This window comes from Vipera ursinii, assembly GCF_947247035.1.
Source record: "Vipera ursinii genome assembly, chromosome: Z".
Lineage (NCBI taxonomy): Eukaryota > Metazoa > Chordata > Lepidosauria > Squamata > Viperidae > Vipera > Vipera ursinii.
This window is the reverse complement of record NC_139517.1, coordinates 107,563,687-107,581,778: the sequence shown is the minus strand read 5'-3', so window position 1 is coordinate 107,581,778 and position 18,092 is coordinate 107,563,687. Positions and strand designations below refer to the sequence as shown.

The 18,092-nt window shown below is 39.7% G+C and overlaps 1 protein-coding gene across 2 annotated transcripts in view; it reads right to left on the bottom strand.

Moving 5' to 3' along the window:
- Positions 1-8,112: 8,112 nt before the first annotated feature.
- CDK14 (cyclin dependent kinase 14) overlaps positions 8,113-18,092 on the bottom strand; it is a 210,777-nt gene continuing 200,797 nt past the window's right edge. For both annotated transcript variants that reach the window (XM_083376252.1, XM_083376251.1), the window contains one exon: positions 8,113-8,315. In XM_083376252.1, the coding sequence (XP_083232378.1) occupies positions 8,150-8,315 (166 nt within the window). In that variant the 3' untranslated portion in view covers positions 8,113-8,149. The remainder of the gene's footprint in view (positions 8,316-18,092) is intronic.

Genomic DNA, 18,092 nt, shown 5'->3' with positions numbered 1-18,092 from the left:
TACAATAAAAAAGTACCCAGCATTCACATTTCAGATGTTAAGATATATTAAGTTTTTTACACTAACTAAATCGAAAAATAAACATTTCCCCCCCCCCCCGAATGTTAAATGTATTGAGCTACTGTAAAACAATCTGATTGCTTTATGCTATGGGGAAATTTCAAATTATGGATAAGCTGCACAAACCATATGAACAAGTATATAACAAAGTATATTAGTCGGAGTAAAGCAACTCTTGAGCTCTAGAGCTCAAGCCTGACCACCCTCTCCAGCAACTTCCTTAAAAAAGGGAAGATTAGAAAGAAACTGTCCAGGATGGCTAAGTCCAGTAATGGTCTGTTAAGATATGGTGCACTGCAGCTTCCTTCAAAGCTGAAAAGACCACCTGCCAAGTCACCTTTCCTCCATTGTCACCTGGACTCTAACCAAACCCATGCCCACTGTATTGATTATCTAACCATCTCATCTTGTGCGTACCCTTCTCCTTCTGCCTTCAAAATATAAGTATGCACATATGTATGTGTGTGTGTATGACAAAGAGTTAAAGGGAGACTAGAATAGCTATTTCGAGCTATTTAGTTCTCATCAGCTTGCCATACCCTTCTGAGATTCGAACCTGGGCTGCATTGCATATTAGGCAGCTGAATTAACCTCTAGGCCACAGGTTCTCCTCGCTTTTTGTCAGCTAAAACAAGGGAGGAAAAATTTAAGTGTCTGACAGAGCACCCGGTCTACCCAAATATGGGACAGAAATCTGCCTTTCAGACCCAATCTAGGAGCTTTGTCAGTAAAATTTACTATATACACACAGTTTGTTGTAACTACATCTGCCTGCAAAATGCTACACACACACACACACACACACACACACACACACACACACACACACGTGTATGTATACGTCTTAAGTGTTTTTTTCTGATGCACCCAGTTGGCACAAATATGGGAAGAAGAAAGCTTTTGCCTGTATCAGCCCCAATATAGGGCTATCCCCAGGCAGCAGACTGGTATGGCTATTTCAAGAAGAAATGGAAGTAGTGACAGATTTTATTTTCCTGGGCTCCAAGATCACCGCAGATGGGGACTGCAGCCAAGAAATTAAAAGACGCTTGTTCTTGGGGAGGAAAGCCATGGCAAATCTAGACAGCATACTAAAAAACAGAGATGTCACCCTGCCAACAGAAGTGTGTATAGTCAAGGCCATGGTTTTCCCAGTTGCAATGTATGGCTGTGAAAGCTGGACCATAAGAAAGGCTGAGCGCCAAAGAATTGAGGCCTTTGAACTATGGTGCTGGAGAAGACCCCTGTGAGTCCGGTCAGGCCTAAAAGAAATCAACCCTGACTGCTCTTTAGAAGGCCAGATCCTAAAGTTGAAATTCAAATACTTTGGCCACCTAATGAGAAGGAAGTAGATTGAGGTGGCTGGATGGAGTCACTTAAGCAGTAGGTGTGAGCTTAAATGGACTCCAGAAGATGGTAGAGGACAGGAAGGCCTGGAGGAACGTTGTCTATGGGGTCGCGATAGGCTGGACACGACTAACCTAACAACTAACAACTAACAACAAATACATACATACATACGTGTGTGTGTGTGTGTGTGTGTGTATGTATATGTATATATGTGTGTATATATATATATATATATATATATATATATATGTACATACATACAAACATACATACACACACACACACACATACCCCATTGTTCTGAACTGACCGCTAGTTCATGCTTGTGGACTCTAGGACTCTAGCCTGGAGGCTTTTTGCAGTTTCCCCAACATAATTGCACTGGCAATCGTTGCAGTTAATTCAATAGACTCTGGATGACATGTCGCCTTCGGATACAGGTTCCTTTGGGCACATTATTCTTGTGCGCAGGGTCTGGCTGTGTTTGTTCGCTACATTGATATCATGGGTTGTAAGTATCCGTGCAGCCGGCTCAGATATTCCATTAATATATGGAAGCGTCACACCAATAGTTCTCAGGTGTGGGCACACATAGGTGAGAACGATCATACATTTAATTTTGCAGGTGTTGAAGTCATTGCCCAAGATCCCACAAAGGGTGACCGCCTATTAAAAGAGGCCTGGCTATCTGATCAAAACTCTTATTAATCAGAACGTGGAATTACTACCAGCATTTCAATTGCTGAAACAGCACGAACAGTCGCACAGGGAATTAGAGCAAACAAACCGTCGACCACCTCCCTTCCGGATGAATAGGAGGATGAAAGATCTGGGTTGCTTACCCATGGAATGGCAGGGTGTCACAACAAATGGAGATATGGAAGTACGAACTGGACCCACCACAAGATCAAGGGAAAGACAACAAGCCAATGTGACCGGTGCGATGCACATGGCGGAGGACCACCAATTGGCGCAGCTGCACGGCATACTGACAGCACAGGTGGGTGGGACAGCAGGAGGAGTGATCCAGCAACGATGCTGGACAGCCGCAAGCTGCAGGATGGACGTGACCGGCAGGCGGGAGGAAGGAAAATGGCAAAATCGAAGCGGATGCTGGACAGCACAGCAGAACCAGCATCAATACAGTTAACTACGGGAGAGGAAGGGGCAGGTAGCCCTGTGACCGCTCGATGACTAGATCGTTAACATCTAAACAGCTATAAGAACAAGCGCCTCTAGATACTAGCTCATACTTTGACAACGTCAACAGTGGTTTGACGAAAGCTTGGTTATTAATAAAGGGGTTTTTTTGTCCAGGAGATCAGTGGTTTTAGCAGATATTAAATGAGTATACCTGGGACTCAGGTTTTTAGAACAATTAAGGAGATATATAAGTTTGTGCGTGCGCACACACACACACACACATTTATATGTATGTATGTATGTATGTATGTATCTACCTACCTACCTACCTACCTACCTACTCAAAAATTAAAAATACAAGAAAAGGAAAAACAGAAAAAGAGAAAAAAATACAAGGAAATGGCTTCCAATTTTCTTTTACAGCGGTTTTAAATCTTCTTCTTTACTTCCTCTTACTTACAGCTTAGAGTGTTGATACAAAGTTCTTATTCTTCTGGCGACCTCAAACATTGTTAACTGATATTGTTGTAGTCTATCTTCTTTTGGGCCTGCCTTGCGTTCTTTGACATAACTTTTTGCATATGCCTTGTATATGCCAATTTTTTAAGTACAATTATGTATTTACCATACTTATTCTATGGTTACAACAGAACTCTCTAAAGCCACAAATCATAAATTTATTTTTTTCTGCAAAAGTCCACTAGGGGTTTCATACAAAATATTCAGCAATAAACATGGATGTTATCTTTGCTCTGATTGAAAGTCAATTTACCACCTCAGACATTTCCATCATCTACATCAACCATTGTGCCTAACGCCAAGTTTTCTATTTACGTGCATGCGATAATCTTGCTGCCATTATCATATACAAAGAAAGTTCATGAATTTTTCCCAAGTATTTAAAACTCGCAAGAAAAGACTGATCTCAGTTGAATATTAATCTTTAACATTCTCTGAAACAGTATGTGTATTTGAATACAAAGTTTTCTAGCTTTTTATATGTCCAAATCAAATTAAATCTGAGCAATTTTATTAAATAGTAAAATTATTCCTCATTATGGCCCTGCAGCTAGCTGTGTGATCCATCTCTCCAAAGCAGGGAGTGGGTCATCTTCAAAAAATTGCTACTGAGCAGATATTGGCAGATACAATAAAGGGAAAAATATGTGGCTTTGTTGCTCTTGATTTATGCCCTTATATGAATTCTTACCTAAGTTCAATTAGATTTATCTCCTAGAGTTCGCATCAGAAAACAAAAGCACATCCTAGTTCTGTGTGAAAGGCCCCACATGGACAATATGGTCTAGGCCTTCTGCCACTCTCTTATTCCAGTTGTAATCAAAAGTTTCAGGTAGAATTGCCACCTAGATCTTCAGAGAAAATCCCAAGCTCCCTCTGAAACCCAACCATGTCTTTCAGGCACCCAATGCAAACTGATTTAACATCTCACCCTTGCCAGGCCAAAAAGCAACCACTGAGTGATCTGACAATAAATTAATAACAATATCCTCCAGATCAACTGTCCTGAGACAAAAACCTGATCTAATGTGCAGCTCCCAATTTATGTTCAGCCTCTTATGACTTGGGGCAGATGCCATAGTTGCCACAAATTCCTGAGCTGCCCCAGATTTCTGCCAACATCATCAGGCTGGCAAATTGTAAACCCTGATTACTATCAGCATCAAGATTTCTATTGCCAGCCCAGCAATGGAATCCAATGGCTATTCCTTACAGCTTAACTTCAACCAAGAAACTTCCCAAATGGTCTGCAAAGAGAGCTTCTGAAAGCCAGCAACAACTTGTGGATGACAACTGTCACCCCACTTCCTCTCCCCTGGAATTTTGGCTGGTGCCAGATCCAAAATCTATTTGCAAGAGGAAAACACTGTTGGTAAGCCCATCCGGCCCCCAAAGTCCTCACAGCCCAGGATTAGCTGCTCCACACCAAATTTTTCCAGGTCCTTTTCAAGAACCATCCCAGATCTCCCTTCTGCAGACTAAACCACCCCAGGGAATCAAAGCACCAATTGTCCAGGCCTACATCAAATATTCCATCTCAGACTTCCGATTTGTCATGCAGCCGCTATGGACGTCTGGGAGACTTGCTCTCTCTCCCCTGTCCAGTTTCACATCGCTGGGGGGGGGGCTGAAAAGGGCCGAAAGTCGCCCTGAAGAGGTGACCAGCAAGGAGGGGCGCTTGCTGGATCGTGGGAGAGCCGCAACTCTCCCGTTGGACCTGGCGGTCCCTCCAAAACGGCAGACGAAAGGACCGGCCATTATGGCTCGTCCCTAGGCTATGAACAACCAAAGTCACATTTTCCACCAGGCAACTCTTAAAGCAGTGCGGAAAGGACTGGGCGAGATCTACCTCTTTTACATGCTAAGCATTCTCCCCCCTGCGGTGAGGGAAGGGGGACTTTAGCCCTCCCTCTAGAAAGAGCAGTGACTAAATACCCAGGGGCATATTAAACGTTGAAAAAATAACTGAATCCCAATTGGAACTTCACTTCTTTTTTTTTTAATCCCATTTATATCCTGCCCTTCTCCGAAGACTCAGGGCGGCTTACAATTTAAAGCACAAATCAATGTGCTTAGCAATAGCCTTCATTCTATGTATATGCCTGCTTATTAGGGCTTCCCCCCCCCAGCGGCATTATTACAAAGTCAGCTTAATTGCCCCCAACAATCTGGGTCCTCATTTTACCTACCTCGGAAGGATGGAAGGCTGAGTCAACCTTGAGCCTGGTGGGATGCGAACCTGCACTAATTGCAGGCAGCTGGTGTTACTTAAGGAGGCATTAGCCCACTGCTCCACCAAGGCTCAAAGCATGTGGACTGAAAGATCTTTTACTTTTTATTTTTCATTGTCTACTTCTGTTGGAAATCTGGGTTTTTTCTTATATAAAAAAAGAAAAACTGAAAAGATTAAAATAACTTTGGGACTCAAAAGGGAAACTTTAAAAGGGGCCTGGCTGACTGCCCAGGGAAATAGATAAGATACATAACCTTGAGAATTTTGAAACAACAGCTGTGAAAGGCTCTGTGTTCCCTACCTAGAAAAAAAAACTTTTTCTCCCTTTTGGATTTTCTAAGTGTAAAGCCTTTAGTTTAAAATACCAACATGGAAGAAGACCAGGAACAAAATTTATTTATAGATGAAGATCAACAAACTCTTGCTATGTTAAAAACAATAATCCAAATTCCAACCACAACCAATGAAATATTAAGAGTTTATGTGAAGGAACAAGAAGACAGCCCAGATATGAAAGCCCAAACTTTGACCAAAATTAAAGAACCATCTATACAAAATACAATAGAAAAAATGAAACATTCAAGTACCATGACAGAAGAATATACTATTAAACAAATATTGATATTTGAAAATCCAGAAAAGACATTGCCAACCTGGAAAAAGGAAAAGGTTTCTTATACAAGTCAGAAGGAACTTGAGGATCTAGAAAAAGAATAGTTGGATGAAAAGACAAACAATTCAGAACAACTACATCGATATGGCAGAATAAAGAGACGACCCACTAGACCTATAAGTAGTCTCAAAAAATGGCAATCGGATGGTTTTGCCAATATCAATTAATATACATGATATTACAAGGAGATTGGTTTGATGACCCAAAAACAAGGACATGGAAGATGATCTGGCAAAGGAAAAAAGCCAGAATAAGAATCAAGAAGAATGGAGTTTTGACCATCTTATTGAAATCTGAAACAGAGTAAGATGTATATATTGAACACAAGACATTGTTATGAACTGAGTTAAAGAAAACAAATTGCTCATTAAAATTTAGCAGTATAAATACTAATAGCTAATTTGAATATTGATTTGTGCAGAAAGGTCATGTAAATGTGAATAATGTAGATAAGCTAAAAACTTATTGATGAAAGTCTAGATGGAATGTTAAAAATGAAAATTATCAGTTTAAGCAAGAGATAGCAGATATTAAGAGGAAGCATTAAATATTGAAATAAAATTTTTGATTACTACTTAAAAAAACAACAACTGAAAATTAGCAAAAAGGAAGGATATCATATTGTATCCTTAACTTGTTGACATAGAGGGTGAGAAGTTAAGTAAACGGGATGTGTATTTTGAATATTAGATTTTGTGAGGAATGGTGATAGATGAATTGGGAGTATACTAAAAATCTTGAGAATGATAAATATCAAACGTTAAATCTAAATGTTAGTGGAAATTAAAATTGAAAAATCTATTAGGTCATTGATTGTCTAAAAGATTGTATGTTAAAACAATTAGAATACGTGTAAACTAAAAACTTCCTGGCAAATAGATGGGGAAGAAATGGAGGTAGTGACAGATTTTATTTTCCTGGGCTCCAAGATCACTGCAGATGGGGACTGTAGCCAAGAAATTAAAAGACGCTTGCTCCTGGGGAGGAAAGCCATGGCAAATCTAGACAGCACACTAAAAAGCAGAGACATCACCCTGTCAACAAAAGTGCGTATAGTCAAGGCTATGGTCTTCCCAGTTGCAATGTATGGCAGTGAAAGCTGGACCATAAGAAAGGCTGAGCGTCAAAGAATTGAAGCCTTTGAACTGTGGTGCTGGAGAAGACTCCTGCCAGTTCCTTGGACTGCAAGGCGATCAAACCGGTCAGTCCTAGAGGAGATCAACCCTGACTGCTCTTTAGAAGGCCAGATCCTGAAGCTAAAACTCAAATACTTTGGCCACCTAATGAGAATGAAGGACTCACTGGAGAAGAGCCTAATGCTGGGAAAGATTGAGGGCAAGAGAAGAAGGGGACGACAGAGAATGAGGTGGCTGGATGGAGTCATTGAAGCAGTAGGCGTGAGCTTAGATGGACTACAGAAGATGGTAGAGGACAGGAAGGCCTGGAGGAACATTGTCCGTAGGGTCGCGATGGGTCGGACACGACTTCGCAACTAACAACAACAAAAACTAAAAACTATGGATATATGTAAGAAAGTTATTTGCTATGTGATGGATAGGATTACACTTGTCTTTTAATTTACAAATAGACAGTATATATGAAGGGAAAAGGAGAGAAAATATTTATGGTAGCAATTTGAAATCTGTACTAATGATATCTGTATGTAACTGAAGTACTACTACCCAGCCACCACACTGCTTTTCAAATATGTGAATGTAATATCAGAAAATCAATAAAATTTGTATAAAAAAACCAAAAACAAATATTCCATCTCACTTTGGGGGTGGCAGGTAGGCAAAATAAACCAATCTCAGTAAATAAGTGAATAATCTTAGAAATTAACCTAATTTATGCTTTACATTTCTTAGTTATTTTGGAAAGTAGTAGTGTTTGAGAATCCAACATTAGAGTATTGTTTGGATATTGAAGCTGCTTAAAAATACTGCAGGCTATAAAGTAAAAAAGCACTAAATATGTAAATTTAAATTCCCCCCTTTTCTCTTTATGGCATCTCATATAATTTTCTTAATCACATGCATAACCAAATATAAAGATAATTATTTAGAGGCTCAACGACAGAGAAAGACAAAAACCAATTTTTCCTCCTCTCTCTCTCTCTCCCCCCCACCTCCCTCTCTCTCTCCTTCTCTTTCATATAGAAAACTTTTTTGTTACATAGGTGTTTTGGTATACTCACTATCAGTTAGATCCCATAGCCGTGGAGGAAGATCACTGAAGTACTCATGGCTCAAAGCTGCCTGTGCTGACAATCTGTTTTTGGGGAAACATTGGAGTAATTTGGAAGCCAGATCCTCTGCATGATCCACGTAGCTTAATCTATAATAAAGGCAGATTCAAATTAGCCAATGTACATACACATACACATTCACAAATATACTCTTTAATGCAATATAACACTGAGACCAAGAAAAGCAGAAACATTAACTAAAGTCCATATACATGACCATATTTTATTATTTTATTACCAAATAAAATTAAGTAAAATAAAAATTTATATTTCAGGATGCTTCAAAGGCATTTTAGGTATACCTCTGGTAAACTATGAGAAACATGACCACTAATAATAAAACTGTATTAGACCTGTAATACAAAATTTCTTATAATGATTATAAACTAAATTTATAATTATATCAAATTAGCTTACATCTCATTCTACTGAAAACAATGAGACTAAACAATGACATTTTTAGAATGGAACATAGAAATAATTTACAACCCAGTTCTAAAAATAATTATTAGGAAAGGAATTTCACTGAGCTTAATGCAACTGTTTTGGATAATTAAGTATAGTATTACAACCTTCATGTAAGAATAATTCTTTGCTTGCTCAGATAATGAGACCACTCCCATCGACAGACTGATCTCTGGGAACTAGTAATACATGAAGTAGGACATCTGACCCTTTCATGGATTATTGCCTTGTCGTGGTGAAGGGGCTTGCGTAATTCAATGAAGCTATGAGCTATGTCGTGCAGGGCCACCCAAGATGGATAGGTCATAGCAGAGAGTTCTGACAAAATGTGATCCACTGGAGAAGTATCTTTGCCATGAAAACCCCACGGACAGTACCAAAAGGCAAAACGATATGACGCTGGAAGATGAGCCCCTCAGGTCGGAAGGCGTCCAATATGCTACTGGGGAAGAGCAGAGGGCTAGTACTAGTAGCGCCAGAAAGAATGAAGCGACTGGGCCAAAGCCGAAAGGATGCTCAGTTGTGGATGTATCTGGTGATGAAAGGAAAGTCCGATGCTGTAAAGATTTTTCTCCATAGGAACCTGAAATGTAAGATCCATGAATCAAGGCAAGCTGCACATGGTCAAATAAGAGATGACAAGACTGAACATCGACATCTTAGGAATCAACGAACTAAAAAGGACAGGAATGGGTGAATTCAGATGACCATCAGGAATACTATTGCGGGCAAGAATCCCTCAGAAGAAATGGAGTAGCCTTCATAGTCAATAAAAGAGTAGGAAAAGCAATACTGGGATACAATCCCCCAAATGACAGAATGATCTCAGTTCGAATCCAAGGCAAACCATTCAATATCACAGTAGTCTAGGTCTATGCCCCAACCAGTCAACAAAGAAATCAGATTGACTATGTGCTCTGCAGCCAAAGATGGAGAAGCTCTATACCAAGGGTGTCAAACTCAATTTCATTGAGGGCCACATCAGCATTGTGGTTGCCCTTGGGGGGCCGGGTGGGTATGGCCAGGGTGGGTGTGGCCTACTGGGTGGGCGTGGCTAGAGTGCGTAAGGCCTACTGGGTGGGCATGGCCAGCTCTACATCACTGGCATCAAGGGGGCCTATGGGGGCCTGGGCAGGAGTGGGACAGATCTGGGGGTCTCTGGCAGAAGGAGGGTCTCTGGGCAAGGGCCAAGGCAGCGAGGACTGTTCCCTCACTGTTTCCAGGAAGGCTTCAGGGGCCACATGAAACCACTTTGCGGGCCGGATCCAGCCCCCGGGCCGTGGGGTTGGCATGTCTGCTCTATACAGTCAGTAAAAACAAGACCAGGAGCTGACTGTGGCTCAGACCATGAGCTTCTCATTGCAAAATTTAGGCTTAAACTGAAGAAAGTAGGGAAAAGCAGTAGGCCACTCAGGTATGAACTAAATCATATCCCTGATGAATATACAGTAGAGGTGACAAATAGATTTAAGGAATTAGATCTGATAGACAGAGTGCTTGAAGAACTATGGACAGAGGTTCCCCAACACTGTACAAGAGGTAGCAACTAAAGCCATCCCAAAGAAAAAGAAATGCAAGAAAGCAAAATGGCTGTCTGAGGAAGCTTTGCAAATAGCTGAGGAAAGGAGGGAAGCGAAAGGCAAGGGAGAAAAAGAAAGATACGCCCAATTGAATGTAGAATTCCAGAGAATAGCTAGAAGAGATAAGAATGCCTTCTTAAATGAACAGTGCAAAGAAATAGAAGAAAACAATAGAATATGGAGGACCAGAGATCTCTTCAAGAAAACTGGAGAGATGAAGGGAATGTTTCATGCAAAGATGGGCATGATAAAGGACCAAAATGGCAGGGACCTAACAGAGGCAGAAGAGAATAAGAAGAGGTGGCAAAATTACACAGAAGCACTATACGAGAACGAGCTTAATGTCCCTGATAACCACGATGAGGTGGTCCCTGACCTCGAGCCAGACATCCTAGAATGTGAAGTGAAGTGGGCCTTAGGAAAGCTGAGCAACAACAAAGCTAGTGGAGGTGATAGTATTCCAGCTGAGCAATTCAAAATCTTAAAAGATGATGCAGTAGAAGTGCTACACTCAATTTGCCAGCAAATTTGGAAAACTCAACAGTGGCTACAGGATTGGAAAAGATCAGTTTACATTCCAATTCCAAAGAAAGGCAGTGCCAAAGAATGTTCAAACTGTCACACCATTGCACTCATTTCACATGCTAGTAAAGTTATGCTTAAAATCCTACAAGCTAGACTCCAGCAGTATGTGGATCGAGAACTACCAGAAGTACAGGAAGGATTTCGAAGAGGCAGAGGAACTAGAGATCAAATTGCCAACATACGCTGGATCATGGAGAAAGCTAGGGAGTTCCAGAAAAACATCTACTTCTGCTTTATTGACTATGCTAAAGGCTTTGACTGTGTGGATCACAGCAAACTGTGGCAAGTTCTTAAAGAGATGGGAGTACCAGACCATCTTATTGGTCTCTTGAGAAACCTATATGCGGGTCAAGAAGCAACAGTGAGAACTGGACACGGAACCATGAATTGGTTCAAAATTGGGAAAGGAGTCCGGCAAGGCTGTATACTGTCGCCCTGCCTGTTTAATTTATATGCAGAGCTCATCATGAGAAAGGCAGGGCTAGATGAATCAAAAGTTGGAATTAAAATTGCTGGGAGAAATATCAACAACCTAAGGTATGCAGATGATACCACTCTAATGGCAGAAAGTGAAGAAGAACTAAAGAGCCTCTTGTTGCGGGTAAAGAAGGAAGGTGCAAAAGTTGGCTTGAAACTAAACATTACGAAAACCAAGATCATGGCATCCGGCCCTCTCAATTCCTGGGAAATAGATGGGGAAGAAATGGAGGTAGTGACAGATTTTATTTTCCTGGGCTCCAAGATCACCACAGATGGCTACTGCAGCCAAGAAATTAAGACGTTTGCTCCTGGGGAGGAAAGCCATAGCAAATCTAGACAGCACACTAAAAAGCAGAGACATCACCCTGCCAACAAAAGTACGTATAGTCATGGCTATGGTCTTCCCAGTTGCAATGTATGGCTGTGAATGTTTGACCATAAGAAAGGCTGAGTGCCAAAGAATTGAGGCCTTTGAACTATAGTGCTGGAGAAGACTCCAAGGCGATCAAACTGGTCAGTCCTAGAGGAGATCAACCCTGACTGCTCTTTAGAAGGCCACATCCTGAAGTTGAAACTCAAATACTTTGGCCACCTAATGAGAAGGAAGGACTCACTGGAGAAGAGCCTAATGCTGGGAAAGTTTGGGGAGAAGAGAAGAAGGGGACGACAGAGAATGAGGTGGCTGAAGCAGTAGGTGTGAGCCTAAATGGACTCCAGAAGATGGTAGAGGACAGGAAGGCCTGGAGGAACATTGTCCATGGGGTCGCAATGGGTTGGACACGACTTCGCAACTAACAACAACAATATATGAATCTGTCATGCACCAGATTTTTAATTACTCCAGCTGCCATAAAGCAGTCTGAGAAACTCTTATTGTTCTCCATTTGCTGGGTGATGGTTTTGTTTTTTGTTTTTGTTTTTTGCCCACCAGCTGAAATTCTTTTTTTTTTAAACTGTGTAATGGGCAACAGGGAAGATCTTGTTTTCCCCTTTTCACCTCTGTGGGGATTTTTTTTCCAGCAAGAGGTGTGAAATAAGCCACGTTTACTCTGTCTCTTATAGACAGTCTTCTATAATGTTGTCACAATATCAGGGGTGTAGAGAGACAAGGAACCCCAGCAAAGGGCACTAGTAAAATGTCAGTACATAAAATTCTCACAAAAGCATAGTTGGTAGGCTCTAGGAGGAAAAAATATTCAAATGTGTATGTATAGTATCTCATAAAATAATATTGATTTAATCTAAAGTAACTTGGAAAATCTGTATGATTTAGGTAAGCCAAATCCAGTCAAATGTGGCTGGATAACTTTAAGCATCAAGACTTCCCAAATATAGAGATTAATATTCAATAATAATTTACTAAGAAAATAATTACTTAAAAATCAAGCATTAAATTTATCATTTCCAGTAACATTGTTATATGAAAACAAAGGATATAATTCTGATGCAACTGGAACTGAAATATAAACATTTTTATTATGAACTTTGACCAGCATGATGATACCAAGCTACAAGTACAAATACAACTTATGACTGGATGCTTAGTGACTGGTCCAAGTGTATGATGGACCTTGCCAAAGTTACTTATGACCTGGTTTCAAAGTTCTGATGACTTGCCCCCTCCCCCACATTTATATGATCGTATTTTGGCACTTGGCAACAGCCTGCATTTATAGCTGTTTGCAGCATCCTGTGGTCACATGACTACAATTTTTGGCATTTTTGCAAGAAACCAACTTGTCATAAATTGATAAGTGTCTAGATAGTAATGACTGCGGGGTTATTGAGATGGCTGGAACTTCAAGGACCAGTTGTAACCATCATTCATTCAGCACAATTGTAATTTTAAATGGCTGCTGAAGAAATAGTTATAGTTCAAGGACTACCTGTATCTGAATGTCTTCCGACTGAAAAATATAATTATTTAGTAAAGAACACAATGGCTGTCCCAATAAACAAAGGAAAGGCAGATGTTATCATGTACGATGTAGTTCTGGACTAAGGATATATCAATTGTTAAATAGTGAAGACCTCCGATTTACTTTCAAAATTAAGACTTGACTATTTAAAAACAATTATTAACCCACTACTTCTGATTTAAAAATCAAGTAAAAGTCTCTGAAAATAATCCACAACGTATCATCTTCTTATTCAGCAAAACATTTTTTTCTTTACTGGAGAGATCAAACATCCCTAGTGTTAAATGAATAACCAAGCTTCCAACATAAAATGTTTGACTAAAGTTAAACATATTCTGATTTGGTCAGAATATGCAGTGTAAGTAATCCTTAATTAACAGTGACTATTCAATGTTACAACGGTGCTGAATGTGAGGGACTTAAGATGAATTGTCGTAATTGAGACTGTAGTAGCATCCCTATGATGATGATTCAGGCGCTTCGTAATCTTCTTGCAAATATGAGATCACAGCATCCTGTGGTCATGTGATTGCCATTAATAACCTATGCTACTGGCTTTCAACAAGCAAAGTCAATGGGAAGTTAACAGAAGCCCATAAATGGCAAACATGACTATGCAGGATTCACCTAATACAAACTTGAGACTACCAGAACTGCTGTCACATGTCAGCATAGCCATGGGACCATGACCTTATGACTGCACCTTTTAGCAATGGGGTTCCCTGTTCCAATTTTTAGAAGTAATTAGCAAAAAATTTATACTTGGTATGGTATCTAATAGTGCTCTATTATTTTGAAGTCTCTCCAAGTACAAAGAAATACATACATTTTTGTTATGAGAAGTTTGCTGGTGTCTTCAGAATTGGAGGTAGAATATTTTTGAATGTCTCTGACAACTAGATTAGAAAAGGATTTCTAAACTATTTGTCAGAGACATTCTGACAACATTTCTATGCATTTAATTAACAATAGAAAACAGGATTCTGCACTGAATAAGCTTTTGGTCTGATTCAGCAAATCATTTCACGATTCCATCAAAATGTCTGAATACAAGTATAGTATATTTAGGATCTTAGCCACACAATATTCACAAGGGCAGATTCATTATTATTTTTTTAAAAAAACCAAACTGGTTTCTGACAACATATTTGCAGTGAAGGAACTTCCTTACTTATTTCTGGCCATTGTGACTAAGCCTAAAGGTAATAACTAGAGGCTATAGATACCATTTTTTGCTATCCTTACTCCCAATTTGAAATGCTGCTCACATGCTGCCAGATATGAACTCTTGATAGCTTAATAAGTACTTCAAGAAAATGAAAACTGATACTAGTGAATGCTGTGCTGCAAATGTTGACGAACAAAGCTCTTAGTAAATTTAAGAGCAGGATCCTTTTTAAATAATATATTTAATTTGTTCCAGAAAATTCTTCGTCCCAAATCCCAGACTGGAATAAAAACTACTTAAAAAACACTGCTTACAAACTCCCTTCCATGTACCTGGGCCTGAACAGTATGTTGCTGTCCAGTCTAATCTTTTTCTCTCACAGCTCATTCATCTTCACTTTCTCTGCCTTCTCAATTGCTAAGCTTTATTGTTTCTTTTCTTCTCAATATCTAGTCTTAAGCACTTCTCTCCCCTCCAAAATCCTTTAGCATCCTTATTTTTCCTTCCTATTAACCTCCATCCTCCCCACTTCTACCTCTTACTTATTTTTCTGCATTCCTTTCTAGTCCAAAGCCATATTATTTCTCTTCTATACTTGAACTGTTTTTCACGCTCAACCTCCTTTCTCATTACCTCCCCACTTCCCCATTCATTTTCAGATATTCCCTTAATTGATTAAGGTTCCAATAATGGCCAAGGAAGTATCAATAGGGACAACCAAAATCATGAGCAGAGATTTCTACCCACCATGTCTCCCTGAATTCTTACAGCTGGATACATGTTATTTATTTATTATTTATTTATTAATTTAATTTCTATACCGCCCTTCTCCCGAAGGACTCAGGGCGGTGAACAGGACAATACATAAAAACAAGATACAAAAATTAAAAATTATTAAAAAGTAATTAAACAGTGCCCATAATAAATTAATACAGATTAACAGTTAAAATCCATTTATAAAATCCAACCCTATTCCATCAGGCCAGGCCAGCTTGTTCAAAGAGATGGGATGTTCTTTTTCTCATGTGACTAGGAAAAGATAAAATGATATGTTTCACAGTAACTGAGTTCAATAAGATTTGTGGAAGTGGGTACTGGATTCTGACCTCTGAAAATAAGAATAGAGGGGATAAATAAGGCCAGAAAACAAGATCTGTGTGTAAGTAAGAGAGGTGGGTGACAGGAAATAACATTGACTGAGGCTCACCTTATAAAACAGCTATTATATGGAGTCTATACACAACTATTATGCTTATTGTGATGGAATGTGCACCTGGAGAAGCTGTGTGTGTGCATGCGCGCACACACACACACACACACACACACACACACACACACACACACATGCATGTGTGTGCATGCGTGCATTTAGAGTTTTGGCACCATACAGTTTTTTCCAGAGAGAGGCTCAAATGAAGAGATTGTGTAGTCCCAAGCTGGGTGAATAGGGGAGAAGAGGTTCAGGGTAGCCATGCCCTAGAATCTCTCAGGATACCTCTAGTAAGTTAGAAAGTTATAGCTTTAGTTTGGCAAGATTCTGTCCATTAGTGTAAGCAAATAAAGGATTGGGCTCAATTAAATATTTTCTTTGAGTTCAAGCCAACATTATGGACCTACACAAATGAAGGCAGATATACCTGTCCCAGGATAATGTTGCAATCTAGATCAGTCACCGGGATCAAAAGTTTAAACTTCTGAGCTTTCTGACTCATGCTGGAGGCCATCGTTAGGAACTTCTCTCTCACCAGAATGTGTGCTTTGGCTATTCTATGCATAGCATTTATGTGGTATTTATATGGTGCCTGGTTGCCTGTGGCTTTTTGGTTGTTATTAGGGTGTTGATGGCTGGCCAGTAAGTTGTTAGCTGTTGTTTTCTTGTGCTGCCAAGTCCTTGGCTCCTGAGTACTTATTAAGCTGATGGTAAATCAGCATGCAAGTGGGCAATGCACACTGCCCAGAGGCTACCATACAAGGACAAATCATGTATTACACAGATCGCTTGGAGGTGAGAGATACTTCTAATGTAATCTGTTAGATAACCCTGCATGGATTGCCCTGTGATTATGTAGAACAGAGGGGAGGAAGCTAGCCACCGGACTGCAAGAACACAAGCAAGCGGTCATAGAGGAGATCCAAATTCATTGGTAGCCTCACATTGCAATGAACAAGGACATATATTCAATTTCACAACTACTAAGGCTATTGTGCAAACAGGTACAAAAATAGCCAGATAAATGACTGAAGCCTGAGAAAATGGGCCTCTTGTCCGTCAACAGTAGTGCTAATTTACTGCCAGGTTATCACGTAATCAGGAGCCAAAGACTTGGCAGTACAAGAAAACAACAGCTAACGACTTATTGGCCAGCCATCAACAGGCACCATATAAAACTACGCATAGAATAGCCCAAAGCACACATTCTGGTGAGACAGAAGTTCCCTGAGGAGTGAGTTAGCCACATATGCATGTTTAGCTTGACTTTTTTTTTTACAGAAAAAACAAAATGTCAAGATAAAAATGCAAAGTATTGTTGTCAGAACTCTGAAGCAACAAGCCAGACTTGAAACAAACAAACGAACAAGAAAAAAAGTCTCTCTGAACTGTGAATAGACTTATTAGAAAAATGTTTAGGGTGACAGCACAACATTCCTAATAACTTCATTTTCTAATATGTAGCTTATATATTTCATTTAAAGTAGTTAATATCGTATTTACTTTCTCCTGCACTCATTGTGGAGGTGGAATGCACACTGTTGCATCTGGGCTCACATCTTGAACAATATTTACACAACAGAAGCCTCCTCACCTGTATGAGAATTCACTCTCATGAAAGACTGGCATGCCAAAGTCAAATTTATAAAAATGAATGAAGTAAGACAAAAATAACAAATTGGGATGAGGCAACAAATTCAATTTTATTAAAATAATATAAATTAAGTTAATATTGTGTCACTCTAAATATTTACTAATATATATGCATTAACTTACATTAAAATTATAATTCAGCTGAAAATTTGGGAGGGGATTTGTGGTATTCTATTAGTATTTTCTCCATTTTTGCCCCTTTTCATTCTGATATATTTTATCAATATTCTATACTGTTCCAGTTGTGATTGCTGGAATTTGTAAAAACAAATTGTCAAAAACACCTACATCTCAGAGCTGTGAGGGAAAAGAATAATATTATGAATATTTGCCACCGTGTTCATTATACTTCACTGTGAAGTAATGAAGATAGAAAAATAAAAATAAAATAAAATATTGAGGCATATTTTACATGTAATTTTACAGTGAGAGCTGTATTGAAGGCTGTGAATCCCAGCAAAGCCACAGGCCCAGATGGGGTGCTGGGGATAGTGGTCAGGAATTGTGCCAATCAGTTAGCAGGGGTCCTGACAAGGATTTTTAACATCTCCTTGCAAACGGCATGTGTACCATCGTGCTTGATAGCAGCTACCATTGTCCCAGTCCCCAAGAAAACTGCAGTTGAGTGCCTGAATGACTACAGACCTATTGCATTAACGTCTGTAGTCATGAAATGCTTCGAAAGATTGGTTCTCCAACATCTTAGGACATGCCTCCCACTGGACTTTGATAAACATCAATTTGCCTACAGGGGAAATAGGTCGACAGACGATGCCATAGCTACTGCTTTACACTCTGTAGCAAGT